Source organism: Sorex araneus, chromosome 8, assembly GCF_027595985.1.
Source record: "Sorex araneus isolate mSorAra2 chromosome 8, mSorAra2.pri, whole genome shotgun sequence".
NCBI classification, from domain to species: Eukaryota; Metazoa; Chordata; class Mammalia; order Eulipotyphla; family Soricidae; genus Sorex; species Sorex araneus.
The window spans coordinates 39,969,582-39,984,487 of record NC_073309.1 but is presented as its reverse complement, the minus strand read 5'-3'; the positions used below and the strand labels follow the sequence as shown (position 1 = coordinate 39,984,487).

General features: G+C 48.7%; 2 protein-coding genes across 2 annotated transcripts; both read left to right on the top strand.

Moving 5' to 3' along the window:
- The first annotated feature begins 374 nt into the window (after positions 1 to 374).
- LOC101556579 (protein FAM187B-like) lies at positions 375 to 1,091 on the top strand. The gene has a single exon (XM_004600998.2). It carries the CDS (start codon positions 375 to 377, stop codon positions 1,089 to 1,091), a length of 717 nt encoding a protein of 238 aa, XP_004601055.2.
- Positions 1,092 to 10,235: 9,144 nt separating this feature from the next.
- LOC101556304 (protein FAM187B-like) lies at positions 10,236 to 13,204 on the top strand. Its single transcript, XM_004600997.2, has 2 exons — positions 10,236 to 10,945; positions 12,814 to 13,204. The coding sequence occupies exons 1-2, from the start codon at positions 10,236 to 10,238 to the stop codon at positions 13,202 to 13,204; spliced, it is 1,101 nt and encodes a 366-aa protein (XP_004601054.2).
- Positions 13,205 to 14,906: the final 1,702 nt, after the last annotated feature.

Genomic DNA, 14,906 nt, shown 5'->3' with positions numbered 1-14,906 from the left:
AGAAGTAGATCAGTCATGAGTGTGACTGGTGTGTTCCTTCTTCCTCTTTCTAGTGGACAGAAAGCCGCTGGTTCCATTCCATCCCTGCATCTCAGGTGGGAAGATGGCAAGTGATTGAACTTTGTGGTTCACATGTTCTAACTTAGGACCACGGATTTTATTTTCTAGCAAGCCCTGTGGACGTCTGAGTTTTTGACTCAGCTACCCACTCCAAGCTCTTGGTTGTCATGAACTGTTGTCATGTCAAGGAACTCCCAGAAATTCCTTGAACGCCCCGAGGTTCATTCCACCACCCAGCCCAGCTGCCTATGTTCTGGAGCTGACTTCACAATGCCCTGGTAGTTCCAAGCCTTCCTCGGTAGTCTTCGGTTACCATGCTGGTCACCCTGTGGCTGCTCAGCTCTTTTGTCCCCACTCTCTGGGCGCAGATTGTAGTCACTTGTCCCTATAAGGGTTTCTGTCAGCGGGCCCTACTCTCGGGCAACGATGTTGTCTTGCATTGTGACGATGCTAAGGCCCTGTGGTACTTCTTTTCTCACCTGGAAGAAGAGCCCATTCTGTTCTCCGCAATCTCGAACCTCAAGAAATTGCCCGGGGGCAGCCTCCAGTTAAACAACCCTCAGCCCACCCAGACAGGCCTCTACCACTGCCAAGACAACCGCAGTGCCCTCGTGGTGGAATATGAGATCGATTTCCAGGACGTGAGCATCCTGTACGTCACACACCAAGGCCTGGGCCAGAAGCCCCTGGAGAACGAGACCCTGAACCTGGATGGCAACGTCCTCATCTTCACCCACTGGGAAGCCTGGCAGGACTGTAACCGCTGTGGAGAGCCAGGGGAGCGCAAGCGTCTGGGGTACTGCTACATCGAGGAGCCGCAGGAAAAACCCATGCCCTGCGGACTCTACGTGAGGGGAGAGAAGGTGCAGTACAGCCGCATGCGTCCCGAGCTGCAGGTGGATTCCTGCACTGTTCTCTGCGACCACGCCAAGGAAGCCTACCAGCCGTTCTTCAACTTTGACATCTACCAGCCGGACAAGTTGGCCAGCAACATGTGGCTCACCTGCCCCTTGGCTTCCATTTACAGGTGACAGAAACTGGGCATCAGCCCTTTCTTTGAAGCTCCCCCCGCCCCCACCTGAGCCCGATTTCTTGTGCTCACCTGAGCCATAGCTTCCTGTGGAAGGCGATATTCTATCTCTTTGCCATACATCTTCATGGTGGGTCTCTCTCGACTGGCCGCTTCAGCTGTCATTCGGCAAGATTTCCCTGATGTTGCTTCTTGGGCAGGGGATGCTGGGAACAGAATAGTAGACCAAATCGAAAACCTAGATTCTTCAGATGTGGTCATGCCAACGTCGATGCTGGGGTGGTTTCTGCCAAGTCTTCATTGGACTCTAACCCATACAGTTTGCTTGTCCATTCTTCCACCAAATGTCTCAGCATCTTATTATACCTTTACAATGAACCATGATATCTGGTAGTTAGCATTTTTCTGCTTTATTCTTAAATATGGTTTCATTACTCATGGCTCTTCATGTAAAATTTTTGGAACTGCCTAGTATTTTCCATCTAAAAGATCTTTCTTTTTTTGAGGGGGGGTCACATCCAGCGATGCACAAGGGTTACTCCTGGCTCGGCACTCAGGAATTACTCTTAGCGGTGCTCAGGGGACCATATAGGATGCTGGGAATTGAACCTGGGTCGGCCGTGTGCAAGGCAAATGCCCTACCCACTTTGTGCTATCACTCCAGCCCCTAAAAGATCTTTTTATTAAAAAATTGAGACTATTGAGTTGAAAGATAAATTTGGATGGAATCAAATAAATTTGGGTAGAATCAAAGACATTTAGCCTTAACCCTAATAAATATTATTAAGACTTCCAATAATTAGGATTCATTTAATTTCCCCTAGTAATCAGACAATTTTAATTTATAGGTTTCACTTTTTAATCATATTTATTCTGACGTGCTTTACCTTTTCTGTGCTATCACATATTGTGTCTTTTAAATTTTACCTTCTAGTTGTTGATACATAGAAACATATTGGGTGGGCTAGAGAAATAGTGCAGCAGGTTTTATCCATGTACACCACATGATCCCTTGAGTGCAGAGACAGGAGTAAATCCTGAGCAGTGTGCTGGGTGTGACCCCAAAAATAAATATATGTATTTTATATTACTTTTATCTAATTTTTTTGATATTTACTTCCAGTGCTAATATTTTACTGGACACTTTTATTTGCCAAAAGAATTGACTGAAAATTCATAGTTCTGTGTCCCTGAACTTGGAAGGTTATTTTTATGACCAATACATTTAGGTTTTGTCACTCTAGTAGTGGATTCCTTGGTCCCTCTCAGAGAGCCCGGCAAGCTACTGAGAGTATCTCACCCGCACCGCAGAGCCTGGCAAGCTACCCGTGGGTATTCGATATGCCAAAAACAGTAACAACAAGTCTCACAATGGAGACATTACTGGTGCCCGCTAGAGCAAATCAATGAACAACAGGATGACAGTGCTACAGTGCTATTTACTTCCAGTAAAATGCTGCAGGCAGACATGCTTATACAACTTAATATTTCATTATTAAGTATAATTCCATTTTAGATTTTTAATAGAAACACTAGATAAATAAAAACTTCTTTTTTTTTCAGGGCCATACCCAATGATACTCAGGGGTTACTCCTGACTGTGCAGTCAGGAATTACTCCTGGTGTTGCTTAGGGGGCCTTGGGGGATGCTGAGGTCAAACCCGGGTCAGCCATATGCAAGACAAACACCTTCCCTGTTGTACTATTTTTTTCTTTTTGGGTCACACCCAGCAATGCACAGGGGTTACCTCCTGGCTTTGCACTCACGAGTTACTCCTGGTGGTGCTCAGGGGACCATATGGGATGCTGGGAATCGAACCCGGGTCGGCCGTGTGCAAGGCAAACGCCCTACCCGCTGTGCTATCGCTCCAGCCCCCGCTGTTGTACTATTACTCCAGCCCCAAATAGAAACCGTTTTATATTAGTTTGCTGAAATTGTTTAACCATGAATGACAGTTGGATCTTATCAAATTCTTTTTTTACATCTACAGAAATAGTATGACTTTTCTCCTTTATTTTGTTAACAATGCTGAATTAACATTGGTTGATATAAACTTTGCTTTCATAGAAAAAAACAATTAGGTCATTTAATTTTTTTGTCTGTTTATCATTGGGGGAAATTTGATAATATCTTGCTTAAAATTTTATATCTACGCTCATGAAAGAGCTTTCCTTGAGATTTTCTTGTTTTAATGCCATTATAAGGTTTTAGTATCAAAATGATAAGACCTCATAGAAGTTTGAAACTGTTTCATCGTTTTTTATTTCTGGAAATGCTTTTAAAAGCTGATGCTTTCATAACCCAGCTGTGCTTGAGGCTTACTTTTGGCTCTGTGCTCAGCGATCACTCCTGGAAGTGCTCAGTGGTCCATAGGTGATGCTGGGAATCAGCCATCAGCCGCATGCAAAGAGCGTGCCATAATTAATGGACTCTCTCACCAGCCTTGAAAATATTTGTGCTCTAATTGAGCTATTTAGTTCGTTTAAATTTAACATAATTACTGATATAGTTGGGTTTAAAACTATTTGCTTTCTATTTCTTCTGCTTTGTCTTGCCTTTGGGCACTTATTAGTAGTATATTATTATTATTAGCATTGTTTCTCCCTCAACTTATTAGCTACGCATTCTTTCATTATTTGCTTTAGAGCTAATACTAATTATCACTCATTAAACTATAGTATAAATTTGTGCTGTACCATTTTTTAGAGTGCAGAAACTTACTTTTATTTCTGTTTATCCTCCATTCTTCCGTTGTGTTCTTGTTAGCAGGTATTTTTATTTTGCACATTTTTTAACTCCACAAGAAATTATTTTAAAATGCTTGAGGGGTCAGTAGTAACTTAGTTGTTTTATTATTATTATTATTATTATTATTATTATTATTATTATTATTATTTGCTTTTTGGGCCACACCCAGCGATACACAGGGGGTACTCCTGGCGGTGCTCAGGGGACCATATGGGATGCTGTGAATTGAACCCATGTTGGCCACATGCACGGCAAATGCCCTACCCACTGTGATATCACTCCAGCCCCTAATAACTTAATTTTACCTACCTATTTATTCTTCTAGAACTTTTTGTTTCTGCCTTTCCTTACTTAAATTCGGTGTTATTTTGCTGCTGTTTGCCTGAAGAATTTTCTGGAGTATTACTTTTAGTTCCATTCATCCTGATGTATTTATTTATTATCCTGATTATTATTACTTGATTTACCAAGTTGTTCATAACACAGTTACTTCAGGTATTAAATATTCCAATACCAACACCACCACCAGGGTACCCTTCCTTCCACCAGTGTCCCCAACCCCCCACCTACCCCAGTCTGCTCCTTCGCCGGCCCAAATAAATTTACTTTACCTTGTTTGTTACAGCACAAAGGCAAATAGAATTATCAAAATTTTTATCCATAAGGGTCAGTTCTGTCTACCTCACAATGATGCTACCAAAGTCGTTGTCGGAGGTTCTCCTGTGTTGATTGGTGCGTGCTGAGCCTTTTGTGGTGTTACTCAGCCTCACTGAGCGTGGTGGGCTTCTGTGCAGCTTTTCAATTAGATTTGCTGTGATCCTACTGGGCTGACAATGAAATTTTCCGGTGCTGTAGATCTGGAACAATTTGGTGGCTTGGCAGTTTGATGAGGTTCGGCTGTGGAGCTGGGCTGTTTCTATGCCGGAGACTATACGGTGTGGCCGGGCGCTTCTGTGCCTTCAGGCAGAAAGGGGAATCTGCCCACCCTCGATCTGAGAAGACCCCAGAATTCTCAGCCTGGACCAACCATGAAAGAGAACGTTTTCTAATTGTATATAGGTTGACAGCATTTTTTTTTTTTTAGTTTCACTATGCCATTCCATTATTTCTGTCTAAAAGCCAGTGTAAAGTGTTAAGAATGTAACTTTGATAGTTAAGTATCATTTTTTTGTCTCATCAATTTTTGGGATTTCCTCTTTGATTTTTTTTAGCATCATTTTCCTATAAAGTGCCTACGTGCAGTTTTCTTTATGTTTATCTTGTATGGGTTGGAAGACCCTGTCGAATTTGTGACTTGATGTCTCATTATTTGTGAAGATTTTTTAATTTGGTATATCTTAAATATTGCTCATGCTCCGGTGTCTCCTTTCCTTTTCTTTTTTCTTTTTTCTTTGTTAATCTTGTTTTGGGGGCCACACCCGGCAGTGCTCAGGGCTTACTCTTGATTACGGGTCAGGGATCACTCCTGGGTGGGGCTCAGGGAATCATAAAGAGTGTCCAGGTCAACCACCTTCAAGGTAAGTGCCCAACCCCCTCTGAGCTTTCATTCAGCCCCTCCTTTTATGGACAGAGACTGGCTGGGGCCACATCCAGAGGTCCTCAGGGCCTGTCCTGGCAGTGCACGGGGGTCATGTGCAATGGCATGAAGCAAAGCAAGTTCTTTAACTCTTATACTGTCTCTCTGGCGCATCTTATCTTTCCTCTTTTAAGTTTTCATCCCCGAGAGTATTAGAAATGTCACTGTGACTCATATGTCTCCTCCCTCATTCTCTCTATCATTTCCTTGTGCTTTAAAATAGGTATTTCCCTACTGATCCATATTTCATGTCACTATCCCTCTTTTTTGTTTTCCTTTTGAGGCCACATCCAATGATACTCAGGGCTAACTCCGGGTTCTGCACTCAGGGAATCACTCAGGATTGTGGGGATACAGTGATAAACACCTTTCAGTCTTTATTTTATTTAGGTAAAAAGTTACAAACTGACCGACTCCAGCCTGAAGGGATGTTTTAATTGGCCTCCAAGGGTGCTTTTAGATATTTAATTGGCAAATGATTTTACATAAATCTCTAGATTTCCTGATGGGCTTGCTCTGCAAGCTGGTGTTCTCCGTTGAACACTATTTCTCTTGTATGTTTATTTCTTTGCTTGCCTATTTCCACTCCAAAGAAGAAGCCTGTATTCTCTCTCAAACATACACTTTTTCTCCCCTCACATGTTTCAAATAAGTTTCAATAAAAGCCATCTTGCTACACACACACACACACACACACACACACACACACAGAGAGAGAGAGAGAGAGAGAGAGAGAGAGAGATTAATAGTCTTTAAATTAATAGTCTTTATAGATGAGGGGCTGGAGCAATAACACAGCGGGTAGGGAGTTTGCCTTGCACGCAGCTGACCCAGGTTCGATTCCCAGCATCCAATATGGTCCCCTGAGTACCACCAGGGGTAATTCCTGAGTGCAGAGCCAGGAGTAACCCCTGTGCATTGCCAGGTGTGACCCAAAAAGCAAAAATTAAAAAGTAAAAAATAATAAACTGTATAGGTGAGATTTCTCCTTACTGCTATAATCCCCTTCAAATAACCACGACAGACTTTAAGAAAACTATGATGAATATATCTTACAAATAACAAGGTGGTTTTAAAATTTATGTAGAATAATCAAATGAAAATTTTAGAGTTTATAAAACAAAACCGTGAAATTAAAAATTTCTAGAAAAGATAGCAGTCTGTTAGACACAATAACACTGAGGGTTAGAAGGGCTGGATAGTGTAACAGTGGGTAGGGCGCTTGCCTTGCACGCAACTGACCCAGGTTCGATTCCCTTGTACCACATATGGTCCTCTGAGCCCTGCCAGGAGTGACCCCTGAGTGCAGAGCCAGCATTGTTGGATGTGGCCCCAAAACAAAACAAAAAGTCTCAGGATATGGGGAATCCTTGGGCCTAGGGAGAGTCAGAGAAGAGGAAGGAAAGCAATCGGGGTATTAATGTGTCTCAGGTAGAGGAACTTTATAAGATCCTGTGGAGAGGGGAAAAAATGTAGAACCGAGAAGGATGAGAATATAAGAAAGGGTCAGCCATAGAGCCAGGTAGAGAGCAGGAAGGAAATATAGAGGAAACAGACCTTTCCCTCTCCATCCTACTCTCCTTGGGTGTTCTGACCTCTACATCCTTTAAGTAGACAAACCAGGTTGCTATGTAGGATATAACCTCCCAGGAACTCTCTAACTTCAGATACCACAGGATTATCTCACTTCATACAGGCATTTTATGAGACTTTCTTTCCCCAGAGAAGGTTCAGACAAGGCTATCTACTCTTCAATAGCTCACAATCACACACCAACCTTTCCCTTTTTTAAATTTAATTTAATTTAATTTAATTTTTTGCTTTTTGGGTCACACCCGGCAACGCACAGGGGTTACTCCCGGCTCATGCACTTAGGAATTACTCCTGGCGGTGCTTGGGGGACCATATGGGATGCTGGGAATCGAACCCAGGTCGGCCGCATGCAAGGCAAACGCCCTATCCATTGTGCTATATCACTCCAGCCCTTCCTTTTTTTTAAAATCCAGTTTCCTTGCTCTATTTTGTTTTAAACGATCGGTACAGTCAATCCCACTATTCAATGATTCTGTAAACCCTGTCACTACCCAGCGAATACCCACTGTACATTCAGACATGCAGGGTTCTTATGGTGCAACTCCAGCGAGGGTGTGTTGCATGGAGGCTGCCCCACACCCACAAGCTATTCTCAGGCACCATAAGGGGTTGGATAAGGCAACTGAATTCAGCTCAATTCTAACACTCTATCCGGAGCATCTAGTTACGCCAGCAAAGGGCTCCATCTCCACCCTCCACTTCAGATACAAGCCCAGGGGTTCCCTGTGTTTCTCACCAAGTGGCTAGAAATTTGAAGTTTCTAAGAGGAAGTTGGCTTTCTCTGCTAGACTGACTTTACTCAATCACCAAGGATATAATTTATAATTTTCCAGATAGAAGAGGTGCCTAAGACCAGGTATAAGGGAAAGAAAAAGAGCTTCAGTGTCCCCCATAGACTTGCCATCACCCCCAAATCTAATGTGCTCACTAACTCTGAAGCTCTCCAAACACCTTCCTTTTGAGCTTTCACGGAAGCTTCATTTCTTAGGCTTGATTAATTCATCGGCTGTTGGGTGGAGGGAAGAGTGAGTGACTGAAGTGAAGCCCTTAAGTCATAGGCTCACTTCCTCTTATTGCCTCGTCCTTGGGTGCTTCCCCTGAAGTCACCTAGAAATAGGACAAAAACATATTTCTGATGCCCAACACTTAGGGGATACAAGACTTTGGAAAGCCGTGAGTCAGAGACTGTGGGTCTAGATCAAATATGTATAAAAAGTATATTTTGGGGCCAGAGCGATAGTATGGTGGGTAGGGCATTTGCCTTTCATGTGGCTGAACTGGTTCCATCTGTGGTGCTGAGGATCAAACCCTAGGTCAGCCAAGTCCAAGGCTAGAGCCTACTAACGTACTATCTCTCTGAACTAATTTTTTGGATGATGATTTTTAGGCTTAGACTGGCCCCTAGTCTCAAAGCTGCAACAAGCAAGTCTTGAGTGATGGCAAACTTCTCGTCCAGTTTTCCTTAGTCAGAGAAGGCTGGGGAAGCTTATGTATCATGTAAGCTCTATTTAGGCTTGAGTTCTAGTGCTGTTGGCCCCAAGCTCAACATAAATGAATCAACAATAATCATTAAATAAATCTTTCAATAAAAATGCCCATAATAGGGCTGGAGCGATAGTACAGTGAGTAGGGTGCTTGCCTTGCATGCAGCCAACTCAGATTCTACCTGGGCACCCCATACGTACCCCGAATGCCACCCAGAGTAATTCCTTGCCAACTTGTCCAGCCTTTTTGGAAAACAATATAGACATTTCTCAAAAAACTAGAAATTGAGCTCCCATTTGATCCAACAATACCAGTTCTGGGAATATGACCCTGGGGGCCCAAAAACACATAGCAGAAACACCATTTGTATCCCTGTGTTCATTGCAGCACTATTCACCATAGCCAGAATCTGGAAACAACTTTAGTGCCCAAGAACAGATGAATGGATAAAGAAACGATGGCACATCTACTCAATGGAATACTATGCAGCTGTCAGGAAGCATCATGCTGAGTGAAATGAGTCAGGAGAGGGACCAGATATAGAATGACTGCATTCATTTGTGGTATATAAAAATAAATATATAGTAGAAGACTAACATCCATGGCCAGGGTAAACAGGAGTTAGGAAAACTGGTCAATGGTTGGAATTAACCACAAGTGTGTGTCAGGGGAGGGGGGCTGAGGGTAGATAAGATAGAGAAGACACCAGTATGACAATAATATCTGGGAATGGTCATGCTGGACAAAATCTGATGGTTCAAAGTAGGTAAGGGATATTCTGGATAACCTTTCAGTATTAATATTGCAAACCACAATGCCCAAAAAGGGGGGTGGGGAGAGACAGAGACAGAGACAGAGAGACAGAGAGGAGAAAGAGAGAAGAAAAGCACCTGCCAAAGAGGCAGGCAAGGGGTGGGGGAGGGGTGTGGGGAGTGATGGGAACTTGGGGACACTGGTGCTGGGAAATGTACAATGGTGGAGGGATGGGTGTTGGAATACTGTATGATTGAAATTCAATCCTGAACGGCTTTGTAATGCTCTAAAAAAAAAAGGGGTTTTTTTTATTTAAAAAAAAATAAAGAGTAATTCCTGACTACAGAGCTAGGAGTAACCTCTGAGCACTGCTGGTGTAACCCCAAAAGCAAGACAAATTAATTTAAAAAACAAAACTGCACATAAAACTGGCCCGATTTGAGGGTCAAAGAAATAGTACAGTGGGCCAGGTGCTGGCCTTACATATGACCAACCTGGGATCAGTCCTTAGCACTTGTGGTTCTCCAGGCTCCGCCAGGAGTGTCAGGAGTGATTCCGGAGCGCAGAACTAGGGGTAAGCCTTGAGGAATGCAAAACAAAGAAGCAAAACTAAGCCCATCTGACAAAATTATGTTATGCCCAAAGAGGAGAGAGGGGCAGTATGGCGGGGACGGGGACGCCTGAATGGTGACCAGAGAGGAGTAGTGCCCAAACATAGTTGTGTCCAGGAAAAATAGGTTGGAGTTTCTCATGGGGGACACTCTTGTGCCAGGTAGGATGTGGTGGGGACGCGTCTGCATGGACAATGTCCATTTCCTCCTTCCCCAGCAGAGTAGAGGGCTTGGAGCAGACAGTAAACAGGCCACAGAACCAAGGGGGATCATGATTCACCCAGCCACCGGGTGGGCCGTACTGAGGCCTGAGTCTCATGGGTGACCTCACAATGTCCAGGGTGGTGGCAGGCCCACTGTCTGGACTTCCAGCCCACCATGTTGACCATTCTCTGGCTGCTGCTCAACCTTGCTGTGCCAGCGCTGGGCTACTATGGCGTCAGCTGTCCTGAAGGCAAGCCGTGCCAGAAGACCCTCCTCTCGGGCAACGACATCTTCCTGTCCTGCAATTTCTCGGAGCCCCGGTGGTCCTACTACTTCCTGCCAGAGGGGGGCGGCTGGTCTGACAACTTCACCGCGGTCGCCAACATGCAAGTCATGAGCGATGGCAAACTGCTCATCCAAAACCCATCCACCTCCCAGACCGGCTTCTACCACTGTCGGGACGGGAAGAGCGAGGCGGTGTTCAAGTACCAGATCGACTTCCAGGATGTCGGCAGCATCAACGTGATCCACGGATCCCTGAACCAGAAGCCCCTGCAGAATCAGACTCTGCAGCTGCGGAACAAGGTCCTGATCTTCACCGTGTGGGAGCCCTGGCAGGACTGTAACCACTGCGGGGAGCCTGGGGAGCGCAAGCGCCTGGGTTTCTGCTACATCCAGGAGCTCCCGGCCGACCCCGTGCCCTGCTGGCTGTACGTCGGGAAGAGCCGGGTGCGGTCCAGCCGCATGCGCCCCGAGATGCAGATCGAAACGTGCAGCGTCGCCTGCGGAAGCATGAAGATAGCGAATGTTGTCTTCGACAACTACAAGTTAGACGCGAAGACAGATTCGGCCTGGCTTTCCTGCCCCCTGGGGTCCATCTACAGGTGATAGCTCCTGACCAGGGGCCTCGACCTGGCAGCCTTTGGCGACTGATCCATGCAGGGAGGGGGGTTCTACGCAGGTCACCCCCAGGCTCTCTGTGGAGTTCTCGGCACTGCTGCTACTGCTTTGGCAAGAATCCCCTAGAGGGGCCGGAGCGACAGTCCAGCGGGGAGGGCATTTGCCTTGCACGTCGCTGACCCGGGTTCAATCCCCAGCATTCCCTATGCTCCCCCGAGCACCGCCAGGAGTGATTCCTGAGTGCAGAGCCAGGAGTAACCCCTGAGCATCACTGGGTGTTACCCAAACCTCTTACATCCCCCGCCACCAGAATAAAGTGTCCCCTGGGGCCCACACACTGTGGAGAACAGGGGCGGAAACTTGGGGTGAGGCCTGCTCTTGGTGAGGTGTGGACACAGTGGGCATCTCACCACTGCCTGTGGCCCAGGTGCGGGGTGGGGGTGACAGTGTGTGGCCGAGGCTGGGCGGGGTCCCAGAGGCTCCTGATCAATCCCACAGCATCAGGAGAGGAAGGGTCCTGCGACCCCTCCTCTGGGCCTGCTTTCTTGTCTGCCTCTTCACAACCCTCCTCCTGGCCCCTCCTCTGCTGTCCGTCCTCCCTCGATCAGGAGCTGGGGACACCAAAGAGGTCTTAAGAGGTCTCTGGTCTCTCGTGGGCAACTTAGAGGGGTGCAGTCCTTGCCCAGAAGTGAGGAGGGGGCATTCCAGACCTTACTGTCCACACACTTGGCCATGGGGTCTCCCTGCCCTGCTTCCCTTCATGCCAGTGCCAGCTGCTCTTCTCTAGGGGGTGCAGATGACAGGGGAACCCTGGCAACCTTCTGGGGTCTCTGACCGTGTGGGGGTTGGACCTCACTGCCCCCATCTGGCCAGCTTGTCCTTCCTGATCTTGGGCTGCTTTTCCTGTCTCCCTTAGGTCATTAGTGCTCCCCCCCGTTTCTCTCCCCCCACCTTCAAATAACAACTGCTCACTAAACTCCCAACTCCCAAGGGCAGAGAACACCTCAAGACTCGGATAGACTCTCCCCAGTGTTTGCCAGATGAGGAATCTCTGGGGGCCAGAAGCCGGGAAATGGAGATCAGAACCAAGTGGCAGAGCACCCCCAAAGCTCAAGAGTTCCCCCAGACCTGAGCAGAGTGTCTTTTCCCAGGGATGCCTGGATTCCCATCACCGCTAGCCCTGCATTGCCTGTCTGTCTGCCTGGCTTGTGGCTTCTCTGAACTTCAGTTTCCCTGTCTGTATCACTGGTATCTTTGGTTTTGTTTTGTTTTGTTTTGCTTTTTGGGTCACACCCGGCAATGCACAGGGGTTACTCCTGGCTCTGCACTCAGGAATTACTCCTGGCAGTGCTCAGGGGACCATATGGGATGCTGGGAATCGAACCCGGGTCGGCCGCGTGCAAGGCAAACGCGTCCTACCCTCTGTGCTATCGCTCCAGCCCCTCACTGGTGTCTTTGGGACTGCCTGAACAAGCTGTCACTCTCTGGGCGGCTCAAGGTGGCAGGAACTCATCCTCTTCCACTTCCGGGGGCTAGAATCCAAGATGGAAGTGTCAAATGCCACCCCCTGGGGCCCTGAGGAAGTGGGGATCCTCCTTCCTTGCCTCTTCCCAGCTCCTGGTGGCCCTCTTCGTCGGCTCAGCTTGGAGCCGGGTCGCGCCCGTCGCCAGCTCCAGCGCGAGGCCCTGACCCTGCCCTCGGCCATCTCTCTCCGAGTGGCTCTCTGCTCTCAGCATGTGCCTTAATAAGGAGACCCCACAGCCTCTGGCACTCACACCTCGCATCCTCCTGTCCTTGGGGGGTATGTAGGGGTGGGGGGAGAAGCTGCTGCTAATTTTGCCCTCCCTTGCAGGCCCCTCATCTGGGAAGTCAACAACCGCCCGCTGACCTGGCAGGACCAGTTCCTGGGCAAGGACCTCGGCAGCGCCATGGACATGTCGAGCGGGGGCCAGCGGCTGCAGGTCTTCCAGCCGGCCGTGTACAAGTGCTTTGTGCAGCAGGAGTTCATTGCCCAGTACAGCCCCCGGCCCGACCCAGCGCAGCAGCACCCAGTCCAGCCTCAGGGGGCCGGGCGCTGGCAGGAGGCCACGGATGCCCAGATAGAGAAGGCCAGCTCGGTGCTCAAGGGGCTGCAGCTGCTGCTGCTGGTGGGCACCGTGCTGGGCCTGATGGGGGTGCTCTTCACCCTGTCCCGTCCTATCCGGAACAGCCAAACAGACCGGGTGCTGGTGGTGTTGAAATAAAGCCAGCCTGGGTGCCCGGGACCTGCCTCCCCCCGCTCCTCACCTTGGAGCCTTCCCGCAGCACCCAGTCTGTCAGCACCCAGTCTGCCCGTCTCTGCTCTGTTTCCTGTTCTGTCTGTTTGTTGGGTCACAGCTGATGTTCTCAGGCCTTATTCCTGGCTCTGCACTCAGGGGGTCACTCCTGGCGATGCCGAGGGGACCGGATGGGGTGCCCGGGATTGTATCCAGGTCAGACGTGTGCAAAAACAAAGGGACTTACCTGCCGTACTATCTCCCCCCAACCCTGTCCTATCTCTCCCCAACCCCAGTACTGTTTCTCCAGCCCCAGAAGCACCTGGTCCAGGCCCATCCACCATGCACTCTGAAAGTCAGGGGCTCAAACAGTGGGGTCTATGTGTGACTGCATCAGACAGCCACTGACCTCATCTGTGTTCCAGGCTCAGCTCAGTGAGCTCAGAGAGTCTCTAGTTTCGGTGTGGGGACTGAAGCAAGAGACTCTGGCCCATCCTTGCAGGGGTGCTGGGCTTTAACCCTTCCCAGCCTGGCGAGAGCATCCCAGCAAGGAAGGGGTGCCATTTGGGGTGTATTGTGGGTGTGTTTCTAAAGACCAGGGCTGAGACTCGGGGGTTGGGGCAGGCACTGTGGCCTGTCCTCCCTGGCCCTGACCCCAGCAGGCCCCAACAGGGAATGGAGCCTCAGGCTTGGCCAAAGCGCCTGAGGAAGAAGGACGGCCGGAGCGGAGACCCAGGGAAGCTGCCACACACATATCATCCTTCCTGACTCTGGCCTCTTAGATCCTGAGACAGGGAGACAGTCGCCTCCACCCGGGATGCGGCTCCAGAGCTGGCCCCGCTGACCCTCGGGAGTCACCAGCCCTGGTGGTTCCCAGAAATTGTGCGCTCTGGAGCAGAGCGCAAGCGTGAGATGAAATATTCATGCCTGGTAATTCTCATTGCCCTGCTAGGCCGTCTCGAGGCGACCGCAGAACAGCTCTGAAGGTTCCAGATCAGAACTTCGGTCCCCGCTGGGGAGGGCAGAGGCCCGCTCTCGTGAACACTGTCGCCCGACACAGGAGGCTTCAGCGGGTGCTCCAGATGCAGATTCCTGCAGAATAGAACCAGGGGGCCCACTGGGAAGCAGACAGAGAGGAGAATGTGTTGGGGGTGATGGCAAACATTTGTGGCCCTCCTAGTGTGGACAAAACTCACACCTGTCGCAAGCAAGGTGTGGCCCGGGAAATGGGAGGCCTTGTGGAACCTTGTCGCAATAAAGGCATTGACACGGGTTGAACCAACCTGCTGGTGGTCACTCGGTGAACTTAGGAAGGGGCTAGTGATGGAGAGTGAAAAAAAGACTTTGGGACACTCCGGTGCCCCAGGAAACCCCAGTGTCCTCTGGTGGGGTGACAGGAGAGAGTGCAGCCAGAGCCAAGTGTGGCCCAGAGCTGAGCCCTAAGGTCACACCAACATAACCCAGGTCGACCCCACCCCACTGTGGCAGGCAGAGCCTACCCCCAGTGATCACTACCTTCCAGTATTCATAATTTTGGGGAGAATTTGGGGGATTTCTTGGAGGGAGGATTTGTTGGGGGGGGGTTCTTGGAGGGTGGAGGTGGATTTGGGGGTCTAATTCAACAGCATTGTCCAGTGGCCAGAGCCAGGAAGGATGATGTGTGGGCAGCTGCCCTGGGTCACCCAGCTGT

Coding starts and splice junctions, on each gene's coding strand:
- LOC101556579 (XM_004600998.2), top strand. CDS start 375: ATGCTGGTCACCCTGTGGCTGCTCAGCTCTTTTGTCCCCACTCTCTGG.
- LOC101556304 (XM_004600997.2), top strand. CDS start 10,236: ATGTTGACCATTCTCTGGCTGCTGCTCAACCTTGCTGTGCCAGCGCTG. Junction 10,946..12,813: donor CCCCTGGGGTCCATCTACAG/GTGATAGCTCCT, acceptor CCTCCCTTGCAG/GCCCCTCATCTGGGAAGTCA.